Genomic DNA, 11686 nt, shown 5'->3' on the forward strand with positions numbered 1-11686 from the left:
TTTCAACTATATAGTATATGCACCAAAAATAGGAGTTCCGTAGCACAATATCATGTGACAAAAATCATATTTCTCGCGCTTGGAACGAAATGGGCGGCTAAATTCTTTGTTCTTCGTTTTCTCACTACTTACAGTATTTTGTACACGCCTCTTTCTTTACTGGCAGCTCTGAACTGCTATCAAAATCGTCTATTTCTGTGAAGGCACCAATCACAGTACAAATTCGACTAGGATTAGCGCTTTGTATAAACTCGTTTCGAATAGTGGGCGGACAATTTCATGCCACATTCACTAAACAAGATCTGAAATTAGAGGTAAGAAATGTGCAACTAACGTTAGCGAGTTAGCTAGTAATGGTACTTGAAGTGTTTCTCAGTTGAGGTTAGCTTATCTAGACTAAAGTAGATGTTATCTTTAGTCTAGCTACGGAAGTTTGTAGTAAGAAATAACTACATTTGCAATCTAATCTAAACGTGGTTATATTGCAAACATAGCTGCTTTAACTCGTTAACCTGGCTAAGCTAACCAGCAAACTATTCAGTCTGTTCAGTGAGCTAGCTAGCTATATTTTTGTTAACTCTGCCTTTCTTGTGTCCAAGTTCCCAGATGCGATGCGTTGCATGCACCGGTCATTCTCGTCTTGTCTATTAAAGTTAACGTTAGTTACTATAATTAGTGGCAACTTTTACTAGCCATTGACTAGCTAGTAATTGTGACTTGCAGTTGAAAATCGTACTAGGTTACTGTAATCGGACTTTTTGCTGTTCGATGCCTTCAGTTTCACCCTCGACGCACTGTTTCGTTTGCAGTAGCTAAGACCAGTTGACGATTTTTCCAAACGTGCATGCAGTGCCGCGATCCTGTGGCACAGTTTTCATTATTTGACTATTGAATTACGCTTACGCAGCTTGTCATACTTGTAATACAGCACAGTACAATAAGAGAAGATCATGAGAAACAACCGCAGGGCAGGGCGCCAACTCTCTGTAGAGAGAGAGAGATTCATGAAGGCGGGGGTACGGTAAGTTGTATGATCACCTAGCAGGACTGAAATGCATGAAAGCTGCATATACGAACTACATGAGAAGAGTGCTCGTTGATGAATTGATGAATTGAGAGAAGCTGCTTTCTGCGTGTTTTAATGGCAGGGTAATGTATACATGAAGACTGACCTAGAAGAGGGTTTTGCAATAGGTTGGGGTGGGTTACTCATCATGGGAATCCAGAGCTTGGAATTTAGTAAGTTGTAGTGCTTAGCTGTGAGGCACAATTAGACACAAAGTTGCTGGGCATAGCAGGGCACAATGTGTGCATGTTGGTACATTTGCAGCTCAGGAACATTTCCACTCATTACTGCTGCCTGTCATGTATTTGGGCAAATGTCATGTCCCACAGCTTCAGCTGCTCCTGCACAGCGGTGATGGAGCTGGAGATCCCAAGTTGTGCTTTGTCCTTAACCTTAACCTTAACCTCAACACAAGCGCTCTGTTAGGCAGCATGTATCACAGAACAAGCACCATTTGTGAATTACATGAGACATCAGTCTAGAGCAGGAGTGCCTAATCATGTGCCGTGGAGGGCCGAGTTTGCAGGTTTTATTTCCATCCACTAACTACACCAGGGTATTGAAGGTATGTTCATTAGTGAAATCAGCTGGTGTAGTGATGGGTTGGAATGAAAACCTACATACACTCTGCCCACCATGGCACATGATTGGGCACCTCTGGTGTACAGGGGCAGCAGGCGTTCTGGCCCACTTGTCTGCCTGCACTGCAACAAATGTTGTCCCAGCCATCTGCTGAGCAAAAAACAAAAAACATCCTGTGAGCAGCAGTTCTGCGGGCAGAAACACCTTGTTAATGAGAGGTCAGAGGAGAAGGGCCAGACTGGTCATGGTAATGCAAATAACCACTCATTACAACAGTGGTATGCAGAAGCATCTCTGAACACACAACGTCTCAAACCTCTTGAGTGGATAGGCTACAGCATCAGAAGACCAATAACTTATTATTTATTATTGTTATTATTGGCAATAAGTCTAATAAATGCCTAATAAAGTACCCACTGAATGTAGAATGATTAGTATCTATTTGAACCACATTTGGTACTCACCTAATTCAGTCATCTCTCATTATTTTTTAGTGGACGAGGACCATTTAATTTACACTTGTATTCAACCTGGTAATAGTAGCTTCACAAATAAATCCATTACAGTACAGACTGAGGTCATTGTGTTTTCATTTTTTATTAATTAGGTCTGTAAGCAACACTTCAGAGGCAAGTAATTAAAGAGATTGATTCATTAAATGGAGTACTGAGAAACTGCACTGTCACAGAATCTCTCCCTCACTCTGTCTGGTTGGCATGACTCCATTGCACACAGCATAACAAGCTTCCTTTATGTTGCTTGAAATGTTCTGATGTTCCTATAGATGTTTGCCACGGCCACCAGTAACCTTGTCAAGGAGATAGACCCGGAAGGGTGCCTGATCCCAGTGTCCCGCCTGAACGACTCAGACAAGCTGGTCCCCCTGTCGCTGGTCATCAGGCGCAAGCGCTTCTGGTTCTGGCAACGACCCAAGTACCTGACGTCCGACTTCACCCTGAGCGATGTGCTGAACGGAGACAAGCCCATCAAACCAGGTGCGGACTGTGGGGGAAATTCCCTGGAGAGACGTCTTGCAAGCAACCTTTCCCGTTTAAAAGAACCCAGTTCTTTCACAGCAAGGAGAGCTACAATAATACAAACTTTATTAATACTGCAGCAAAACAAGAGAATGCATCACACCAATGTGAGAATACACACTAGATTTGAGCAGACAGGGTGTCTATTCTTATACCATTACACACCCTAAGTTATCACATGAGTACATTACGGTTAAAGCCAATCATCTTCATACAGTGTCAGTATTTTTCCATCACACGTTGTACTCCTGGGCCCACATCTGCCCTTTAAGTCATGTAACATTTGTTTTGCAATTAACACACTGCTACAGTAACTACAAAGCTTACATTTATCATCCATCTTTCCTCCTTAGGCTGGTTAAGGAGGAACCAACCTTTTTTATTATTATTTACTCATTATTTTTATCATAACAAGCACATGAGCTTGTTATGATAAAATGGGAATGTTCTGCTTTATCTCCTGCACGTATGCCTATATGATGTAAGCTGTGGCAGAGCACTCACCCCTCCCTTACATTTTTGCTGGTTATCTGTCACAAGCACATCTTGTTCTTTCAAGCAGTTTTCTAACTATATGCATTGTACATATCTGGATACATATATCCTAGGTTACATGATATTTTTCTCCCACAATCCCTCCTTTTATCATATAAATGATAACATGTTCACAGAAAAATACAATTTGCATTGACTGGCGTGAATCCAAGATGTTCGTTCAGCCACCCGGACTGCAGTTGGAGCAGGATCTGGAACGGCCCACGCCACCTTGGTTCGCACCACCTCTTCCTCTGGAAGTCCTTCACCACCACCCAGTCTCCTGGTCTCAGCTGGTGTCCAGGTTCATCTCGTGTGGCTGGTTGTGCTGCTTTTACCTGCTTTGAGACAAATCGCAGTGCCTTATTCAATTCCACACAATAGTGTACCATTTGATCATCCACTAGGGCAAGATCTGTCCCAGTGTTCGGGGGACCCACAGAAGTGGTGATCCCATGGGGCGAGAATACTGTCGTCTTACTTACCGCTGACCTCATGGACAACATGACTATGGGCAGAGCTGTTATCCAATCTAGCCCTGTCTCCGCCATTGTTTTTGTCAGTTTGTTTTTGACCTCTCCATTTGCTCTTTCCACTGCTCCTGCACTGGCCGGGTGATAAGCACAGTGGAACCGCATGTCAATGGAGAAGAATTTGGTCAGTGCTTTCATCAAATTGTTGTAGAAATGTGAACCTCGATCCGAGGACATTCGTTTCGATATTCCCCACCTGGGAATGATTTCCCTAATAAGTGCTTCGAGACAATCCTGTCTTCCATGCTTGGTTTGTGCTCCGACATGCACTGTCAACTGTGGGACCTTATATAGACAGGTGTGTGCCTTTCCAAATCATGTCCAATCAACTGAATTTACCACAGGTGGACTCCAATTAAGCTGTAGAAACATCTCAAGGTTGATCAGTGGAAACAGGATGCACCTGAGCTCAAGTTTGAGCTTCATGGCAAAGGCTGTGAATACTGTACATGTGATTTCTTAGTTTTTTATTTTGAATAAATTAGCAAAAATTTCAAAAAAACTTCTTTCATGTTGTCATTATGGGGTGTTGTGTGTAGAATTTTGAGAAAAAAAAAAAGATTTATTCCATTTTGGAATAAGGCTGTAACATAACAAGATGTGGGAAAAGTGAAGCGCTGTGAATACTTTCCGGATGCACTGTATATCCTAGGTTACATTATATTTTTCTCCCAAGGACAGGTCCACCCGAATACGCCTGGTTAAACTGTGCAGTCATTTGTATGTCAATTGCTTGTGTCTGCACATTGTTATAGTATGGACATACGGGTGTGTGTGCAGATTACCAGACCCTGTATGCCTGTGCTTTGCCTGTGCATTTGTGCTGTTAAATATGATAATGGTGATAACATAATTATATTTTTTCCACACTGTACACCTTTGTCTGATTTTCCAGTGGTTGTGGAGACTGACTTCTTGAAGTATGCGGGGACATTTGGGGACAAACTGTCGGGAAAGGTGGATGGAGGGGTAGGACCAGCAAACTTCAGCCTGGAGGGCAAAGGCTCATCCAAACTGCAGTCCTCCTTTGGCAGCCTGAAGAAGCAGGAGGTGGACGTCCAGAAACTGCTGCTGGACTCCAAGGATAGGTGAGCTACAGAAGACCATCCTGAACTCTTCCAGTGTCTGTACACTCATAGGGGAGTCATAGAACACCTGTATGTGCTGTGTCTGCATGCATAATCACAGGGCAGTCACAGAACACCTGTATGTGCTGTGTCTGCATGCAGAATCACGGAGCAGTCACAGAACACCTGTATGTGCTGTGTCTGCATGCAGAATCACGGGGCAGTCACAGAACACCTGTATGTGCTGTGTCTGCATGCAGAATCACAGGGCAGTCACAGAACACCTGTATGTGCTGTGTCTGCATGCAGAATATCAACACTCTATCTGTTCAATGCTCCAGTCAAATACACTTTGAAATGCTTCATATTTTTAATATATGAGTGATGATATGTGAATGATACATGAATGACTAAAGTATATAGTAATATGAAATGGTGACATTGGATTTTTTTATTTTTTTATTCAGTCATCTCTTATGATTTTAAGGTGACTGAAAATGACTAATATGTGTATTTACTGAAGCACAGTTTGTTAAAATAGACTCAGGAAATCTCTCAGGATATTTCGCTTATTAATACAATTTATTTACAGAAATCTTTTTCGCAGTGCTAACAGTGATTACTCAGTGGTTGTGGAATGATGTAGGAGGTCTTACAATGCTGTCAGAGGTTTATTAATTAATATGTAAGTTAATATGCTTTAGGTTTGGTACACCAGCCAAACCTAAAAAACAGGGAGCATGATACAGCTCCCCTACTAAACAGGAGTAATAACAGAAAGCCCCTAGTACCTAGAAGCAGATTCAAACAACACGTGGTAGCTGGGGTGGTGGAGGGTGAGCAGCACAGGGAAGGTCTGCCTGTTGTCTTAAGAAAGGCCCTCCATGATGTGTGAATGTGATTGGATGGGTATGAGAAAAGGAGTTGTGTGCATGTGATTGGATGGGTATGAGAAAAGGAGTTGTGTGCATGTGATTGGATGGGTATGAGAAAAGGAGTTGTGTGCATGTGATTGGATGGGTATGAGAAAAGGAGTTGTGTGCATGCGATTGGATGGGTATGAGAAAAGCAGTTGTGTGCATGTGTTTGGATGGTTGCGGAAAAGTGTGTGAATGTGACTGCTTAGGCTGACTCTTGTCCTGCGCATTCCATGCATGTCACTCATATTCTACAAATCTTTGGAACCTTTGTTTTCTTGCTGTTTTCAATAAATTCACAAGTTGCACCTTGAATATGTTTCAAGCATTTATTTGGCCATTTCAGAGACAGGACAACTGAAAATGATTGTACAGCACGCTTGAATCTCAGTGTTCCTCTGATGACAGCACAGTAAACCAGAGGAAGGGTGTGGCCCAGGCCACGAGACTGGCTCCCCCGCACTCACTTCCCTAAATGTTATGCAAGGGCGCCATGACTGTCCCTTAGCTGTGAAGGTTTACTGTCGGGCAAAGTGCCCTCACAGATTTTTCTGTACACTGCAAGTTTCTATGAGAACTATTATTTTTCACTTCTGTTGGATGGGTCCTGTTGCAAAGATACATATCGATTGCAAAGTCATTATCAAGTTTACATCATTCTGATCTTTACTTTATGAGAAGATTAATTTAGTATATTTCAAAACCTTTAATGTGGTATAAAAAATCCAATATGGCAGTTTTTGGATCCAAAATTTGTTCTTTTCTATAGTGCCACCATGTGGCCAATTGGCAGTATTTAAATTTAACATGCAGTTTGTCCCCTCCCCTGCAAACCTTCAAAGCAAGTTCACGCCACAGCCATTATATAGTTAGTATATTGTATAGTTGTAGCCGATTAACAAAATTGAAATAACAATTACTACAGGGTTCCATTAGCTTTGTGTCTGGATGCCCTCAAAGAGAGAGGTACTAAAAGGAAAAGGGGCAGAATCAATCCGCAGTGCTGTAAATGGTGCCATCACTGAGGTGTGCCTTGCAGAGTGCTGAACCTGGAGCACAGCCTGGTGAATCAGACCCTGGGGAAGCACAGTGAGGCCTTTGCCATTCTGAAGGAGAGGATTGTGACGTCCCAGCAATGCTCCGTCACTGAGGAGGTCCTGGAGCAGGGTGACTGTGCCGGCTTCTTCACCAACAAGATCATAAAGGTAGGAGGAGCCGCAGCACTGATAGATCCCGTTCTGTACGTATATGTTCTAATGAGGTCACTCAGATCAGTATGCTAATGGATAATCCACTTAAAAAATGAATCCAGAATTGTATCCATATTCATTCATTCTTCGCTCACTTACTGTTCATCAGATAACATTGAAATGAATTTCTATTCCTGGATGTATGAGCAGTTCAGAGATCTCGATGTGCGTCTTTTAGTTGTACAAATGTAGAGGTTGGTACAATTCTTGTAACAGCTTTGGGAGCCGAATAATGAATGAAAATGCACATCCTTACAGCACAGATGGGAGGTGTGTGAATGTGTCCCAGTTTAATTGCATCTGTGCACTTACTGTAGCCCAAGTGTAGGTAAGTACTACAGGTTGTGTGTTAAACAGTAAAATTAATAGAATACCAGTTTTCAGAGTGACTAAACCTGAAATAGGGTACAGTATGCTGCTGTGGGTACTTTGTGCCGGTGCTGGTGTGGAAGTGTTCATTCCTCTTATTTATTTGTTTAAATGTTTGAATTGGAGCAGAACGCACTCGTGCGTGAGGCTCAGGGAAGTGTATACTCAACTAATAATAATATACTCAACTCCAAACGTGTATTGTCTTTACTTATTTCACTTTACCATTTCATTAAAAATCTAGCATGGGTCATTATCAGTGACATGCTTATGAGATGTTTTTCAATGCAGTAAACTAGAGGTGCATTAATAATGCATTTCTAAGTCTGCCAATATTTGCAGTGTAGCAGTTATTACTCAGTTATTCAGCAGGCAATTTCAGGGAGGAAGGCAAGTGTACTTTACAGAGGGTAGAGAACATGACCCTCTCCACAACCCAAGAACGTGGCTAATAAATATCTCACTCACATCCAGCAGCTGTGGGGAGTTTGAATGACCTCAGCGTAATGCGCATGTGCGTTCCTGTGCTCTGATTGGCAGTTCATGAAGCAGTTCAGGGAGCTTCATATGTCAGGCAGTCCTGTAGTGTTTATTCGGCAAGATCACAGGTGTGTTCCTCAGGTGAGGCTCAGGTGCGTTTTCTCTGCGCAGGTGTCGGTGAACGAAAACGAAAACGCGCAGCAGGACAGCAGCGTTTCCCTGGAGATTCCCGCTCAGACCGTCATCGCCTACAGCGTCATCGAGCTGGAGGTGAAATGCGGCGGACAGTTCGGTGAGCGAGGAGCAGGCAGTGAAACAGGAAGATGAGGGTCTTTGATTGTTTCATGAGGCTCTGACCGTGGTTTCTGTGTGCTCAGAGCTTTGCCTGCAGCCAGACACCATTGGGGGATTTAAAGTGGACAGCCCCAAAAAAGCCAAAGACGCAGTCGATGGGCGGCTCGTGAAGGCTGTGGGGTGCAACCCAGCGGGCACCACGGCGACTCCTGCCCTACAGAGAGGTAACGCCACTGAGGTCACCTACCCCTTCAGTTTTCCATTTGAGTTATTGCTGTGCGAGTTTCTTAAATGAAACATTTCAGCATGTGGCATGTGGCATGTGGGAGTCGTGTGCCCCTGGGCGAGAATGAATAGACTCGCGTGGTCATGTGACGTGGTAGCCATGGAGACCTGTCTGCAGTTACAGTAGGTTACAGAGATTTGTCCTCCCCTCGGACAGAACTGGAGAAGCTGCAGGCTCACTTCCAGCAGCTAGCAGATCTCCCGGCAGCCACCCGGTCCACACTGCTCCAGCTCCTGATAACCATCATGTTGGACAGAGTGGCGCTCGCCGCCCTGGAGAGTGGGGTAAGTGACCTGCTGGGGAGAGATCAGGTGTGCGCACGCTCACGCACTCACAAACACACCGAGTCATGCCATGGTAGGCATTATTGATGATGATGATGTACGTGTGATGGTAAGAGCCCCAGGTGACTGAATGTCTTATTCCCTCTCACGCTTAGCTGGACCAGCTGTGCTGTGGTGGGACACCTGACCTCTGTGAGCTGCAGGACTCGCCCACCCTGAAGCAGACAGTCCAGGAGGTTCTGGACCTGGTGCAGCAGTCCCATCAGAACCAGAGTGATGGACAGTCCGGTGGGACACACCCTAGGTCCCCGGTCCTTACTGCCACTCATGTTACAGTCAGCGCCATGGCAGGTATGAGAGCCCCCTGATTCACATCACAGCAGCTCAGTAAGAAACATGTCATGAGACACTGATGGGAGATGGTCTCCAGAGATTGAAAGGCACAGCCTTTTCGGTGTGAAACCCTCAACTTTTTGTGTTTCAATGAAAGATTCATTTGAATAACATTTACATTTACATTTTTGTCATTTGGCAGACGCTTTTAATCCAAAGCGATTTACAAGTGCATAGGTTCTACCATAAGTCAAAGCATCACATCCAGAAACTAGCAAAATACACAGGAAATGCTGTTCCGGTCTCTTATCTCAGGGTGTCGAATCCTTCTGCAGATTTGCTGTGCACACCAGCAATTCCCAGAATGCATTTGTGCTTATCTTGAAGAATCTGTATTTCCTCAACGAACACCAAATTCTTTGACCTTATTATAAGAAGCAGAGTACTCCTGAATTCCACAGCTGTGTATGTATCCCATCAAACTGTCAGTCTATTGACCACACTTCTTCTGTTTTATTTTAGAGATGACCGAGCCTGCTCTGATTCACTTGGGATCCTGCAGTCCTCGGTTCCTGCTGGCCCTGCAGCAGCTGGTAGGTTTCCACTCACACCATACAGCATGGCATCTAATAGATTTTTTGAAATACAATTGTATCAATTTGGTCAATCCATCCCGTGTAATTTCAGATAGTGCATGTATGCCACTATGTTGCCATCAGGTTTAGATTCAAAATTTCAATATTCCTCAAATATGGAGTAAAAAAATATTGTAATGTTAAAATGAACATTGTCATTTTTGACTATATTTGCATGTTAAGAATCTAATGATGCACGGTTAAAAATGTATGCCCTTTCTTCCGAAATACTTTTTTTTGTTTCCACTGGTGGGTTGCCAATATGGTTTTGGATAAAGAAAATAGCCGATTCTGCAGCAGATGATGACAATGTGTGGAAATGAGGTCACCAATGCTGTTGCTTGGTGGAAAAGCATTGCACAGCTAGTTCAGAAATACATGAGCTGGCCCTTCTGCTCAAGCAAAGCCAGTTTTTCCCGTCAGCTACGGGCTTTGTAATTAGAGATCACCGTACTCACCTTTAACCAAGTGGATAGTGTTGCGTCTTTGGCAAATCTCTGAAAGGACTGTGCCAATACAGCCAATTGAACCATTTCATTACTTTTTCATCAGTGTCGTCCATTTTGTTCTACAGATCATTCTTGCAGAATGGGGATTCTGTGGTCAGTATAGGATAATGCATAGACAGTCATTGTTATGTGACGGTCTAGGTGGTTACCAATGATATTACGATCAATTAATATGTGTTAATCAAGTGTACTTTCCATTTAGTCACTCCAACGATTTGTGTGAAAAAGTGGAACATCACATTAGCTTTCCTTACACTCCCGTGTGGACATAAGACAAAGGATACCTTTAGGTGCTTCCAGTTAATTATATTTCAATATAATTCAATCTGATACGTATTTGAATACAGTATTCAAATCTGGATAAAAAAATGTATTTGAATACAGTATTCAAATAAATCTTTTGATCCAGTTGACAGCGCATATTGTTTGAATGATACATGGTAGTCGTGTGTTTCCACTGCAGCCGTGAGCGGACTGCTGTGCTTCACTTTCACAGGTGCACTGCTTGGCTGGAGGTGGGGAGCTGAGTCTGCAGGACCCTGCACTGTCCCAGCTGGTGGAGGAGGGGGAGGGGTACCAGAGGGCAGAGCAGCTGTTCTCCTGCTCCGGGGCGACCCTGCAGAGAGAGGCCAGCACGCTACGCGCGGAAACGGGGCCCCAAGCAAAACTCCGCCCCCTGGTCATGTGCATCTCCGTACAAGGCCTTGCATCCCTGTGCACATAGTGTGTGTATGGGGCTGGGAAATTGTGTTCTTTGTGTTTGTGCGTGTGCAGTATGTGCTGTCCAGTTGTCCATAGATGTCCAGACACTCCTTTAGCAGTCATCTCCTCCACTTTGATGATTTCACGTCCCTACCTCCTGGAGAAACTCAGCTGGAGCCCCCTACTGGACAAATGCTGACACTAACAGTCATGTGAAGCTTAATTTTATATAAACTTTCATCCCAATGTTGAAAAATTAACACCAAGCTATTATTACACCTCAATATAATGTTATTTAAATCCATTTGAAGCAATCATGATATTCAGAAAAAAAAAAAAAATGAAGACATGGGTGGGTGTATGGAGGTGACTGGTTCAGGGCAGGGAAAGACATCCACAGCCATTTCCAATAAAAGACCAAAGACTTTATGTATACATTCATTTGCAAAATCACAGTGAAGGTAATGGTAAGGTAATTCGGTAATAAGTGTTTTTACGGGTTTAAAAACGTTATTTTTAACTACCATTAAACAATGTATTCAGCTTTACATTGTGAGTTGACACATTTTATTGTACATGCATTTACCATTTCTTGACTTTGGTCTTTTTTAAACAACATGAAGACTAAACTTTCCTCCACCCTGAATCGTCAAATATTCAATTCACTGTCATATTTCACATTTTTGGACAAAATAAAAACTGCATTTGTGAGTTTGTCTGGCATATCTTATCCAGACTTTAAGGACTGTACTCCCTGGTGTGCATATGCATGTTCAAAATAAAACCCATATTTATAATCGGCTGAAAA

At 43.2% G+C, this 11686-nt stretch overlaps 1 protein-coding gene and 1 long non-coding RNA gene across 3 annotated transcripts; one reads left to right on the forward strand and one right to left on the reverse strand.

The window, feature by feature from the left end:
* The first annotated feature begins 156 nt into the window (after positions 1-156).
* On the forward strand, positions 157-11686 carry gsdmeb (gasdermin Eb). 2 transcript variants are annotated; one of them, XM_061257279.1, is made up of 10 exons: positions 157-314; positions 2433-2643; positions 4648-4840; positions 6776-6941; positions 8007-8127; positions 8213-8353; positions 8572-8699; positions 8855-9050; positions 9555-9625; positions 10673-11686. In XM_061257279.1, exons 2-10 carry the CDS (start codon positions 2433-2435, stop codon positions 10898-10900), a joined length of 1455 nt encoding a protein of 484 aa, XP_061113263.1. In that variant the 5' UTR covers positions 157-314; the 3' UTR covers positions 10901-11686. The 2 variants fall into 2 exon arrangements, with proteins under 2 accessions (XP_061113263.1, XP_061113273.1); XM_061257289.1 differs by lacking the exon at positions 157-314 and adding an exon at positions 801-1021.
* Positions 2227-3468, reverse strand: LOC133138492 (uncharacterized). The gene is made up of 2 exons (XR_009709746.1): positions 3013-3468; positions 2227-2733 (listed from the first exon to the last, which is right to left on the reverse strand). It is a non-coding gene; the product is annotated as an uncharacterized LOC133138492 (long non-coding RNA).

This window comes from Conger conger, chromosome 1 (assembly GCF_963514075.1).
Source record: "Conger conger chromosome 1, fConCon1.1, whole genome shotgun sequence".
NCBI lineage: Eukaryota > Metazoa > Chordata > Actinopteri > Anguilliformes > Congridae > Conger > Conger conger.